The 14,648-nt window shown below is 37.4% G+C and overlaps 1 protein-coding gene across 1 annotated transcript; it reads left to right on the top strand.

Moving 5' to 3' along the window:
- Positions 1 to 368: 368 nt before the first annotated feature.
- Positions 369 to 5,970, top strand: LOC124545012. The gene is made up of 2 exons (XM_047123790.1): positions 369 to 2,199; positions 5,394 to 5,970. The coding sequence occupies exons 1-2, from the start codon at positions 1,751 to 1,753 to the stop codon at positions 5,419 to 5,421; spliced, it is 477 nt and encodes a 158-aa protein (XP_046979746.1). The 5' UTR covers positions 369 to 1,750; the 3' UTR covers positions 5,422 to 5,970.
- Positions 5,971 to 14,648: the final 8,678 nt, after the last annotated feature.

Below are 14,648 nucleotides of genomic sequence, written 5' to 3'. Positions count from 1 at the left end.
AAACTAAATATCCGGAACTTTCGTCAGACGTTATAAAACTGTATGTCAGAACACGACTTTTCATTCGTATGCGGTTCCTCAATACGAAGCATAAAATGAAGAAAGCAGCAGCAGCACAGAAGCGGAAATCAAGACAGTGGCACTCTTCCTCTACTGCAAACATCTAAACAGGTAAATCAACTGTTTTAAATAATTTCCTGACAACTTACTGCTGTTATATGAAGTTGCTTGTCCTTAGTCAGAGTCGCTTGCTGCGCTAGCCGCTGCCTCGCTTTGCTCCTACAGTGACGTCACTGCGCCAGCCAATCACAGCCGATTTAGCTTCGGGCCCAACCTCCCTTTTAAATAACCTTGCAATAGACCATAATTCTCATGGAATGGACACGCAGTGCTTGTATGCAAGAAACTCTCTCATGTAATATACCTCCTACGAAGATTACAGACCAGCTTCAGTTATGCCTCATCCACAAAGGGAAAACCTAGACACCTACAGCAAGAGGCATGACATCCATATACAGCAGTGTGTGATAGTTTCTCTCAAGAAAACAGTAATTCTAAAGTAATCGTGTGTAATCTGTAATTCAAATGTGCAAAATGGTTTCAGACTTTGCTTAGAATCAAATTATGGATACATTAATGCAAAAACTGTGTTTTCATGTGAATGTGATCAGGGAAGTTGTAATGGTTTTAACGCTATGTTAATTGCTTACGCTACTGGACGTGAAATTAATGTGTTACAAATGTGTTGTATGAATTTCAAAGTGCTAAAAAAACAATAAAAGTCCTAAAAGCAAAGCTTCGTGGATGTGAATTGCATGGAGTATCATCACTTAACACAAACTCCGAAATCTACAGCACGTCTATTCTTCCTAAAACGAGTGTAAATTTTTAAAAAATACGAACTAAAAGCAACTAAAAAGATCTCTGTACAAAACAGATACAATGCTCTGGAAATATGTGACGAAATAAATTCTTGTGGCAGAAGTAAGTGTCGTGAGAACTGAAAGTAAACAAGCCTTCGAAAAGTTCGTTACACCTAACACACAAGCAACTGTTAACAAAAACCTCGAGCGAAAACTTAACAACTCAGCCCATAATGTGCTCAAAACGTTAAAATCTGTTAATAATATAATACATAGAGACTGTGAAAAGAAAGAAGATCGTATAATAGACTGCAAAACTTCGGAAGACTTGAGCATAACAAATAATGCTTTTACTGTATATATACTTGCCGACAGTCTCTGAAAAAGACTGGCATAAACCCTATATACCTTAGGGTGCAGTGTTACTAGCGTAATAAAACCTGATGCTCCACTGAAAGAGATCGTCAATAACTGCGAAAATCTGAGTTTCAAGATAAAGAAAAATGATTGTGTTCTAATTCTAGGGGTCGGAGTAGATGTCCGCTGCAATGATGTATTATCAGCAAGACGAGCGCTAAGAGAGATGCTCGAAAAGCTCAAAAATGTACATGTGATGGTAACCAGCATTCCATACGATTTTTTTAACAAATCTCGTGTTAACGAAGAAATAAAACAAACTAACAGACTGCTTCACAAAATAACAAAGTGCTGCCCAAATTCAACATTTGTCCAGCTAGATTTCAGAAAACAACATTTCATAAACAGTGGAGATCTCCTAAATAGAACAGGACAACTGTATGTCTCTTCTCAAATTATGAAAACAAATAAATAATCTCAATGATCAACACAAACTGCCTGGTATCCTCACCATAGCAGTAACTGAGCAAATGGCAATTTGCAAGGAAACGTCTAAGATGAGAGAGATACCTAACGTACTGGTACCAGTATCTGAAGGAGTGGTAGAATATGGGGTACCAACAGAAATGTCAGGAACATCCAGCAGAGTTGAAGAGAAAACAATTTCTTCAGATGAGAAAGCCTACAAACCTAGCGTAAACTCGTGTGCACCTGAAACCTCCAAGGACGAAGCTGTAAGCACATTTGACACACTTAATGCCTCATGCTCACTTGTAACTAGGATTGCAACCACACCAACAGCCAAGAACCATTCTACTAGATCTAGAAACTTATCAGCTGCTCTGCAGACATCTCAAAGGAAGAGCCTCAGGATAAGAAGAGCTGCTGTGCATAGTGACTATTTTTTGTGGGATCTTCACAATTCGAAGAAGAAGAAAAGGCAGAATATTTACAGTGTCAAAAACAAGAAAATACAAAGGTAAATAGTGCAGCAAATCCACTGCATGAAACTTTAACAGTTGTATACCAAAATGTGCAGGGACTAGAAAGTAAATTAGCTGAAATATAAGTTCTATTAACTGACTATCTAAAAGACACTAACATACTATGCATAAGTGAGCACTGGGTAAAATAAATGCAAGCATCTAGCATAATTATTCCAAATTTTGAAATGATTAGCAAATTTTGTAGAATCAACCATAAAGGGGGTGGGACATGTATTTATGTTAGGACAGGGGTAGAATCAAAAGAAATTAAATGTAAATTAAAATGCATAGAAAAAGATTTTGAATACAGTATATGTGAGCTAACCAAATTAAAAATTACTATTGTGTGTTTGTACCGATCACCATTGGGCAACTTTGCCATTTTCATGGAAAACCTTGAGGGACTACTAAATGAACTTAAACATAATGTAATTGTTCTTGGTGATTTTAATATTAACTTTAAGAATGATTGTAGTAAACAACAGCAACTGTGCAATCTGTTTTTGTGTCATAATATGATGGCAACTGTAAATGAAGTTACCAGATGTGGAAATATGTCTGAAACTATAATAGATCAAGTATTTATAAACAAGGACAAGTGTGAATATAACACTGAAGTAATTGACACTGGTTTCTCGGATCGCAAGGGTATCAAATTGAGTTTAAATGTCACATCTTACAAGGACCCTGCTATCAATAACAATTACAGAGAAAGGAGATTTATAAATGATGACAGCATAAGAATTTTTAATTACATTCCGGAAAATAACAACTGGGGTAGTGAATCAAGTGGTGATGTCAACACAAAGTTTGACTTGTTCCTTGAAAGCTACAAACACTGCTTCGATGTTGCCTTTCATATAAAAAGAGTCAAAACTAAACATAAAATCAAAACATGGGTTACACAGGGGATTATAAAGTCATCAGACACTCTCAGAAAGCTAAATAAATCAGCCAGGAAGAATGTAGCACTGAAAGCACATGTGAAATGTTATAGAAGCCTATACAAGAAAGTAATAATTGCAGCTAAGAAGCTTAATAATGATTCATATATTGAGAAAGGTAACAACAAAATGAAGTCAACTTGGGAGGTAATAAATAAAAATATACGTAGACACAAAAGAAAAGATAACAGCTTTGTCATTAAAAGTGGGGGGTAAAACTGTTAAGGACCCACTTCAGATTGCCAACATATTTAACAAACATTTCACAAATATAGCCATAAATTTAATTAAAACTAAATGCAATTCCAATAGCGAGGTAAAAATCTCCATGAATGACATGGCAGTGTTCCTTTATCCAGTAAGTGAATCAGAGGTACTAAATGCTATAAATAAATTAAAAAATAAAATGTCACGTGGGTGTGATGGGATTCCTGACAAAGTCATTAAGCAAAGTGCAAGAAACATAGCCTCACATCTCACTGAAATTATAAATGAATCTTTTAAGACAGGAGTGTTTCCATCAAAACTTAAAATGTCAACTATAAAGCCACTTTACAAGAACAGAGATAAATATCATGTTGGTAACTTCAGGCCTTTATCAATGTTGTCATGTTTCTCAAAAATAATAGAAAGGATAATGTATCATAGACTATACAAATTTCTTATTAAGAATAGAATATTGGTTAATGCGCAAAATGGTTTCCGTAAAAATAAATCAACTGAAACACTATCTTCAATTTTTTGCAACTTGTTCTAAATTCCATAAATAGAATGGAATTAAATTGTGGATTGTTTTTAGACTTATCAAACGCCTTTGATGTCATCGGCCATAAGTTACTGCTTAGGAAGTTATATGCCTATGGGATATGTGAATTTGCCCACAAATGCTTTGAATCATATCTGTCGGACAGGTATCAGAAGGTGGAGATAAGCCATGCAGATAGGACATATTCATCAAGATTCGAGACAGTTTTGTACCCCAGGGATCTGTATTAGGGCCATTACTGTTTTTAATATTTATCAATGACCTACCAAGTCAACTATCTGAAGCAGAGGCAGTACTGTTTCCTGACAATACAAGTTTGTTTGTTAAAGCAAATAGTGAAGCTGACTTACAGGAAAAAGTCACATTAGCAACAGACGAAGCAGACAGATGGTTTAATGAAAACAGACTCATTGTGAATGCCAAAAAAACAATGTGGATCAACTTCAGACATATTACAAATAAAATAAAAATTAACTTTATAGTAGAGCTGGGTAAGTATAAAATTGAACAAGCATCATACACTAAGTTCTTGGGAGTATGGTTTGATGAACACTTGAGATGGGAAAAGCATGTAATATCATTGATCAAAAAATTAAGTCAAACATGTTATATACTCAGAATGCTTAAAAGCTCATGTAATATTAAAACAGTGTTATTTGTTTATTTATTATTCATGTACAGTTTATTAAGATACGGTGTACAGTTTTGGGGGAACAACAGTCTAACAAAACATTCATTTAGACTACAGAAGAAGGCAGTCAGAATAATAAAATATATGGGATATAGAGACTCTTGTGGGCATGCTTTCAAAGAATTAAAGATCATGACACTACCATCCTTATACATATGTGAAAGCATATGTTTCTTAAAAGAACACAAGGAAATTTCTACATCAAACAGAGAATTTCACAACTATGAAACAAGGAATAGGAATGATTTCCACAGAGAAATTCATAAAACAGCTATGTATCACAAAAGTGTACTATACCAACCCAAAATCCTCTACAGTGCTCTCCCCAAAGAACTAAAAATAATACCAAAACTGCACATTTTTAAAAGGAAATTAAAAAACATGTTATTGAGCAATAGTTTTTACAGTATTCAAGAGTTTATGAATCAATGACAATAAAAGTGCAGTTAATATTTCCCTGACATAATAAATATGTGTAACTGCTCACATTTAAATACTTGCTGTTTCTATGAAAGTGTGAAACAGTGTTAATGTAAGAATGGAAATAATCTTTGATGTGAGAATCACTAGCTTTTTTTTGTACGTTGTTATCCTACTTGTATATTTTTATGTTAATGTTCTTATAGTTCTATTAAAATTGTAAAGTATAAGTGACAAGTAAATTCAATTATAATTTTTCATGTACGTGTATTTTAAATTGTAATGTTTATTGATAAGTCCTACATCATTTTGATGATGTACTACAAGAACCCTAATAAATTGAATTGAATTGAATTATACCCACAGCAAAGAAGACATAAATCTACCAACCTGACGACTGTCCAAAACAAGAACCAGTTTTCCAGTGATTGCTGTAAGGATGTTCAACAAACTACCTGTTGAACTGCAAACCCTGCCGCTGGACAACTTCAAGAAACAAATTGCTGAAGGCCTAAAACAATGCCCACTATACTCAATCCAAGAATTCTTTGACTGTAAAGAAAGTGAATGGACACATTGAACATGACATAGTCTACATACATTAACAGTATAAAGGTTAGATGTTATTCAGTATTTCATTATATTTTAAATCACTGGATTGTAACTTTGTTGCAGTCTGTCCAGCCATGGCTGGTGAATGACAAAGACCTGGTAATAAATGGTATAAATACTCATTTAACCTCGTTTGCAGATGATATTTCTGTCGTAATGGAAAATGGAAATTCTGACAATACACCATGAATATGTTAAGAAACATGGTTCAGTCAAGATGGCTTAAGGCTAATCACTGCAAAAATACACATGATGGGTTTTAAAAGGAAACAATCAAAAACTCAAGAAATCTGTATTACACTCAATGATAAAAAAAAATTGAAAAACTTGACTCACTCAGATTCCTAGGAGTAAACTTAGGCAGAAATTTGAGTTGGAATTCACATGTAGCATATCCAGCAAATAAATTAAATAGCCTTGCATTTGCAATGGAAATTTTAGCTAGTGCCACGTATATGAACACCAGGAAAATAGCATACTATACCTACTTTCACAACACAATAAAAGAGTGTGACATAATGAATATAAAGATAAATATTTTAAAAACAAGTTACGTGATTTTCTAATTGGAAGATACTTCTGCTCTCTGGGAGGGTTCATAAAGGACAAAGTGATACCTTCAGCTGGATTCCTAAAATGGAATAAAAATTTATGATCATCATAGTGGATGTAAATATTGTAACTTTGGCAAATTTTAAATAAGTAAATTCTTCACAACGTAATATTGTAAGTGTTACAAAATCTCAAGACATGTCTACTGCACATCAGAGATATGTTCTTAAATTCTATATGTTACGAGATGAATAAAACACATTTCATACTACCATAGGTTGAGGCAAGGATAATTATGGTGTGGAGAATGAGCTGCAAGGATAACTCTCATCTGCACAGTTCAGAAAAGTTAGTGGTGGAGGAAAGAATCCAGATGGCCCAATTAGTGAAGTAGCCATTTAAATCAAGTGTATTTGTGACACAGGATGCTCTTGGCCACAGTTTGATGGTGGCTGTTCATCCTGGTGGACAGCTGGTTGGTAGATATACCAATAGAAAAAGCTGTACAGTGATTGCAGCAGAGCTGGCAAGTGACATGGCTGCTTCCACAGGTGGTCCGGCCCCTGATGGAGTAGAATAAACCTGTGACAGGACTGAAAAAGGATGTCCTGGGTGGGTGGACTGGGCAGATTTTGCACCTGGTGGGATTGGGGTTGGCATTGGGATGGACTAGGAAGTCGTGGATGTTGGGTGGGCAATGGAACACACATTAAGATGGGTGAGAAGTATTTTGGGTTCGATGTCCTTCATTTCAGTGCAGTGCTCTTTAGGAGGGGTGGGAAATATCTTGGGTAGGATATCCCTCAGTTCAGGGCATGATGATAGAAAATCAAGGTCCTGGTGAAGGATGTGGTTGAGTTGTTCCAATCTAGGATGGTACTGGTTGATGAAGGGGACACTCCTTTGTGGCTGGTTCTTGGGGATGGTGGGAGGATTTGGGGTGTGAGGGGAAATGGCACGGGAGATCTGATTGCGGACTAGGTCTAGGGGGGGGGGGGGGGGGGGGGTGGTACCTGTCTGTGAAGGCCTTGGTGAGATTCTCAGCTTGCTGAGAAAGAGAGTTTTTGTCACTGTTGATACACCATGCCCGAGTAGCCAGTCCTATATGGGAGGGAAGGTATATAAACAAATCCTCAGTATAGCCATGGACACCTGCATGGCACTCTCCTATGCCAACCTTTTTATGGGTTATCTAGAGGAAACCATCCTAGCCTTCCGAAACACCACATCCCTATTCTGGTTCAGGTACATCAGTGATATCTTCATGATCTTGACTCAGGGCTAAACACCCTATCTGCATTCCTTCAGAACCTCAATAGCTTCTCTCTTATCCACTTCATGTGGTCCTCCTCACCCCAGCTTGCCACCTTACTTGATGTTGACCTCCTCCTCTCTGATGACTCCATCTGCACCTCTGTCCACAATAAACCCATCAATCATGAAAAGTATTTCCATTTGGCATCTGTCATCCATTTCACACCAAAAAATCCGTTTCATACAGACTGGCCACCCAGGGATACCATATCTGCAGTGACCAAAACTCCCTTGCTCTGTATACTGAGGGTCTCACCAAGGACAGGCACTATATCCCAGACCTAGTGAGCAAACAGATCTCCCATACCATTTCCTCTCACACCTCCAGTCTTCCCACCATCCCCAAGAACCAGCCACAAGGGGGTTTCCCTTTCATCATCAAGTATCACTCCAGACTGGAACAACTGAACCACATCCTTCACCAGGGCTTTGATTTTCTTTCATCATGTCTCTAAATGAGGCATATCCAACCCAAATTATTTCCCACCCCTCCTAATGTGGTGTTCTGTCACTTACACAACCTCCACAACAGCCTAGTCCATCCCTATGCCACTCTCAATCTGAACCCCTAGCCACAAGGTCATATCTCTGTGGCAGATCCAGATGTACAAACTGCCCAGTCCACCCACCCAGTACTTTCTGTACCTGTCCTGTCACAGGTTTATCCCACCCCACTGGAGGCTAGGCCACTTCTGAAAATAGCTACATTATTTACCAGCTCTGCAGCAATCATTGCGCAGCCTTTTATATTGGTATGACAAGCAACCAATTGTCCACCAGAATGAATGGCCACTGCCAAACTGTTGCCAAGAGCAAAGTGGACACACTGTGCCACTACGTGGAGCTGAGCATAATGCACTTAATTTCAATGGCTGCTTCACTACCCAAGCCATCTGGATCCTTCCTTCCACCACCACCTTCCTTAGCTGTGCAGGTGGAGGTTATGCTGACAAAACATTCTTCTCTCCTGTAATTATCCCAGCCTCAACCTATGGTAACATACAGCCCCCACACCCTCCATCCAGTAGTTTCCACCCTCTCTGCCTATCATCTCCCCATCCTTATCTCCCATGCTGTTTATTTGCAGCTCATGTTTCCTCATTCCTCTCCTTTATTGCTCCTTTTTTCCCCATCTCCCTGCCCCACAACCTCCTGATGTTGCATCCGTTGGCAGTATAGTCCTGCACACTCTAACAGACAGTGTATATCTCTCTCCCCACCCATACACTACTATCCCCTCCCCATCCCCTTCAGATTGCTGCTAGCATCCCTCATGATAGTTTCATTCCAGCCTGAGATGTTGGAGTTGGCGATTGAGTGTGTTTGAGGTGTGCTTGCTTGTGTGTGTGAATGGTGTGTGTCTCTCTTTTACTGATGAAGGCTGTGACCAAAAGCTTTATGTAAGTGGCTTGTAAGTGGCTGTCTGCAATTTGATGTGTTGTCATTATGGTAAGGAGCAATCTGTGTTTTCCTACATTGTTATTTTTATAAAACTAAAAATTTTTACAGCATATACTCAGTGACTTGTTGAATCAGTTGGTATTTACACTAGCATGTTCAAATAAATTGTTACCCTTTACAAATATTACAAGTATTTGATACAGTTAGTCAAGTGCTTTAAATTATGGTGTCCCTTTTTATAATGGTCTTCAGTATATAACCTAAATTACTATGGTGATTATACTTTACTAATATTGATACTTTCACAATTGGTTATATCTGTTATTTCATTCCATTCTTGCCTTACAACCACAGTAATTAGAATAGTGCATTTGCAAAATTATAATACTAAAAAGACAGGGTTATCGGCTATGGATCCTTATCTTCAAGGCTTCATATACTGACAATACTACATATTTGTCATTTTGACTCCATTACACTTGCTGCTGCACACATTTCATCACTATTACATCACTTCATTATATGTCATCTTTATTTCATTGATTACATTCCTCATTACACTTAGCACATCACATTGTTGCTTCATCATTCATATCTTCATTATATAGCCATCCCAGCCTTGTCTCCTCTAACAGAACTACTTTACAACAAATCTCATTGTTAATAAAACTTTACTTGCATCATGTAATTTATGGGTTACAGTAAAGGAGTTTTGCTATTTGGGGAGCAAAATAACTGAAGATGGTCGAAGTAGAGAGGATATAAAACGTAGACTGGCAATGGCAAGGAAAGCGTTTCTGAAGAAGAGAAATTTGTTAACATCGAATATAGATTTAAGTGTCAGGAAGTCATTTCTGAAAGTTTTTGTATAGAGTGTGGCCATGTATGGAACTGAAACATGGACAATAAATAGTTTGGACAAGAAGATAATAGAAGCTTTCGAAATGTGGTGCTACAGAAGAATGCTGAAGATTAGATGGGTAGATCACATAACTAATGAGGAGGTATTGAATAGGATTGGGGAGAAATTTGTGGCACAATTTGACTAGAAGAAGGGATCGGTTGGTAGGACATGTTCTGAGGCATCAAGGGATCACCAATTTAGTATTGCAGGGCAGCATGGAAGCTAAAAATCGTAGAGGGAGACCAAGAGACGAATACACTAAGCAGATTCAAAAGGATGTAGGTTGCAGTAGGTACTGGGAGATGAAGAAGCTTGCACAGGATAGAGTAGCTTGGAGAGCTGCATCAAACCAGTCTCAGGACTGACGACCACAACAACAACAACAACAGTTAATAGTTTGTCTTAATCTGACAAAGAAACATATTACACAGTTTCAAACAAGCAATTAGCACAGTATAACATCAGAAGTAATCATTGATATTCATTCAGTAAATGGATCATAATGTGTAAAATCCCTTGTTGTCTAGCTGGATAACAATATAACATGGGGTTTAATGAAATATGCCCTTAGAAAATCTTCCTTAACCATTAACAAAGAGATCTACACCACACTATTTTCTTCATATTACTACTACATTACCAAACTTTGATCAAATCAGGTGTAACAAACACTAAAAACTTTGTCAGTACAAGGAGATGTAATCCACACCATAATCAAACCAATTTTTTCACAAAATAGAAAAATGCCATATCTGTAAAATAACTTCTCCATGATTTTCGTATTTAATTTCGGAGGAGAAGCAGAATGGGTTATAACTCCATTAAAATGTTAATTAGTGCACACAAACTACATTTATATTTCTAAATAACATCTATTACACATCAATTCAAAGATCCATTAATGACCAAATCTGACTTAATTAAATACCTAAAAGTGACAATATTCTTAAGTTTTCAGTTGTCTGCTTTATTATAAAAACAAATAAATACAAGTAACCAAACAATCATATAATTCCAAGAGTCAAGATTCTAAAACAAAATTGTTGAATCCACTAGTAAATGTGGCATTACACACATAACCAAAAGCATCTCTTTTTGTGCACGAAGAGCAGGATAGTGTTTTGTCAGTCAGTATGAGATGGACATCAGTGGTTGAAGCTAGTAACTTGTTATACTTTGAGGCTTGACAGTGTTGCACAAAAAACTATGTTTTTACAAATTGTGATTGACATACAGCAGTGATGAGGAGATGACATCACTTTTGGAAGTAAAAAAATGGAAAACATCTTGTATCCAGTTTAATAATTAAATGACCCACTACCCAAATTTAGAAACCAGCTGGGGAAAGCAGAAGCAGTTTGGAACACCAAGCACATAAGTACCAAAATTCAAATTCTTAAATTGAATGTATTCCTCTAATCATATAACTAAAAGCACTGACATATAAACAGATGTACTGTCATAATTGTCAGAAAAGCTAGCCTGCAATCTAAAACTTTTTATACACAGGAGGGGTTTATAGGAGTCATACATAGATAAATGGAGCTTAGTTAACCATGTTTTACACTTCGAAGCACCTCTCTTTGTGTTGACTAAAAGACAAGGGTGTTTATTTGTTTCCCACATTTCCAGATAATCTGGAATTATTCTTCTGGGGCAGTCAACCTAAAGACAATCAACATGTTTATTCTGCAGAAAGCAGCAGTTAGAATATTGCGTAAATCATATAACTCCACATCTTGAAGCAGCCTTTTTAAACATCTAGGAATTCTTACACTTTTTTATGCATAATATAATTATTTAGCTAAATTCTTACACTTATGCCCTGAAATGTTTACTTTCTGATTTCATTTTTTGCTGAAGTCAGTTTCAGCTGAAAAGTGATGGATACAAAAACAATTAAAGGAATAAGAATATTTTTAATGCATATTGAACCTCCATGTCTAGGATTCATGGAGGAGTTTTTTGCTCTAGTCCAAAGAAATACAACCAGCTTCTGTTTAACATAACTCAAGAAATTGGGGATCTATCGAGAATGGGCATTTGATGGTTTGCAACAATTATGAAGATGTCTGGGGACTTAAAGTCCCAGTAAAAAAGTTCTAGTTCTGACTCTGTTGCAACCTGTGTAATACCAACTTTTAAATCATTTTCTAGAAGAAAAACACCTGAGTACATTATATTTTTTCCTTTTCCTGAGAGCTAGAGGGAGGCTAAGGCTCCAAGATATGGACTCCCCTGATTACTACCAATTCAAAATGAAAAAAATTACATCATTAGCTGTTCTTACAAATTATATAATTGCCAAGATTCAAGGATCAGAAATTCCTATTTTCACCAACACAATTAACTTTTTTGCTTTGTAAAGCTTAATGACGAGTACTACCATACATAGGAATTCGTATTTACAAATGTGTGTCACCATTTTCTTTGAACAATATCAATGTAATCTGTGAATATTAAGATATCAATAAAACATAAGCAGCTGGTATTGCTGCAACTGTGGATGGAGCAATGTTTTTCAAAGTGGCAGCTTTCTTCTTTTATTTAGTTAATTAATTTTAACTGGCATGAGCATGAATAGCATTAAGTACTATAGTTGTAGTTTATTTTTAACATAGTAGACAGATTAAACAATGGAAACTAAAGGTAGAAATATCATCAATGTGGGAAAATGGGAAAAGATAGATCGCTAATTACCATAAAGAAAACATGTCATGTTGCAGACAGGCACAATTACTAGACACTCACATGAAGCTTTCAGCCAAAGTCTTAACCAATAAAGACACACACACACACACACACACACACACACACACACACACACACACACATGCAAAGCATGCACACCTCACGCACACATGACTGCAAACTCCAGCCAGAGACACTGGAGTTGGTGGTCGCATGAGCATGTCATGTGAGTGTCTTTTAATCTTGTCCGTCTGTAACTAGACATATCTTCATCGTGGTAAGTAGCAATCTGCCTTCTCCTACATTATTAGTAGACAGATTAAATTTCTGTGACTTGCTTGTGTATTTTTAATGTAGACCTTGACAAATTCTATACCCTTGAATGTCCTCCCTCTGCATGGTATCTATGGAACATGATTAACGAATGAAAAAAATAATCTGTGATCAACTACCACTCCCCTTTGAATCATCCTCTGATAACATTCCAGAATTTCCTAACCTAAGTCTTTGTCTCAGTGATCGCATTCGGGAGGACGACAGTTCAATCCCGCATCCGGCCATCCTGATTTAGGTTTTCCGTGATTTCCCTAAATCTCTCCAGGCAAATGCCAGGATGGTTCCTTTGAAAGGGCACGGCCGACTTCCTTCCGCATCCTTCCCTAATCCAATGAGACCGATGACCTCGCTGTTTGGTCTCTTCCCCCAAACAACCAACCAACCAACCTTTGTCTCAGTGACATACTCCAAATCTCTCCTCCACCAGTTGTCAGACGTGTCCACCTACAAACCTTGTATCTCTTCAAATCCTTGCATCCTCCCAGAACATCTCCCATAATTCTGTTTCTCTCCTCACTAGGACGACTCCCGAGACTCTCAACTTCTACATGCTTCTTAAAATAAGTTGACTCATTCACTCAGGATGTGCCATTGTCATTGGATAGTGTGACTCCACAGAGAAATCTGTGTTCTTGTGTACAACCGTCTTCACCTGATACCCATAAAATTACTCTCCCTCATGAAAGACTCTAACTATTTCCTCCGCCAACTTTCCACATTTCCCGTGTCATTACCACCTTGTAACCTGCTCATCAGTGTCAATGCCATCTCCATCTACGCCATCATCAACATCCATGGCATTAACGAAATTGAACATTACCTTGCTCAATGTCCAAAGGATTTCAAACCTACTACCTCCTTCCTGGGCTCAATGCCTCACCCACAATTGCTTCTTCTTCCAAGGCATGACCTACAAACAAATCCTTGGTAGAGCCATGGGCACCAAATATACATTATTCTATGCCAACCTGTACAAGAGCTATATAGCAGAAGCCATTGTAGCCACCCAGAATCCTGGCCCCATCATCTGGCTTAGTCCTTAATGGCAACTTCCTGAATAAGACAAAGGTGAAAACACATTATCTGCATGTCTCCAGAAACTCAACACCGTCTGCCCCATTCACTTCGCGTGATCCTCCTCAGTCTAAAGAGTCACCTTCCTCAGTATTTACCTTCACTTCATGGGTAGCACTATCAGTACCTCCATAAACAGCAAACCTACCAACCTTCAACACCACCTCCATTTCAAAGGCTGCCTGAAATCCACACTAAGAAGGCTCTTCCATGCATACTAGCCAATTGTGGTCATTGTGTCTACAGTGATGAACATTTCTTCTCCAAACATGATGAGACGTTTGCATGCTAAAATTAGCCTACCTACCTTATACAGAAACACATCACCCATGCCTTGTCCATCCAGTCACCTATCATACCGACCAAACGACTACACCCAAAGAAAACCCACCTCATGACCCGATGCCACCCAAGTTTGGAACAACTCCATGACATTGTCCACCAAGGTTTCAATTACCTTTTGTAGTACACTGAAATGTTAGATATTCTCAGCCTCTGTAGTAACTTTCCTAACCTTCATAAAGTTGGTATCCCACTGCCCACTCAGACTATACAGTATCTTTGCTTGTCTCTTGTTTCCAATTTTGTACTATCGATATTGTACCATGAAAATTAGTAATGACAATTGTAACCTTAAATTATGTAAAAATGAATATACAGTAAATATTGTTATTCTTCAGTTTTCATGAAAACAAAATTTCTGTCTGCATTTATAATTTTTTCTAAGTTATTTTTGA

The sequence above is a fragment of the Schistocerca americana genome, chromosome 1, assembly GCF_021461395.2.
Source record: "Schistocerca americana isolate TAMUIC-IGC-003095 chromosome 1, iqSchAmer2.1, whole genome shotgun sequence".
In the NCBI taxonomy this organism is placed as follows: domain Eukaryota; kingdom Metazoa; phylum Arthropoda; class Insecta; order Orthoptera; family Acrididae; genus Schistocerca; species Schistocerca americana.
This window is presented reverse-complemented; position numbering and strand designations above follow the sequence as displayed.

Coding starts and splice junctions, on each gene's coding strand:
- LOC124545012 (XM_047123790.1), top strand. CDS start 1,751: ATGGCAATTTGCAAGGAAACGTCTAAGATGAGAGAGATACCTAACGTA. Junction 2,200..5,393: donor AAAAACAAGAAAATACAAAG/GTAAATAGTGCA, acceptor TTATACCCACAG/CAAAGAAGACATAAATCTAC.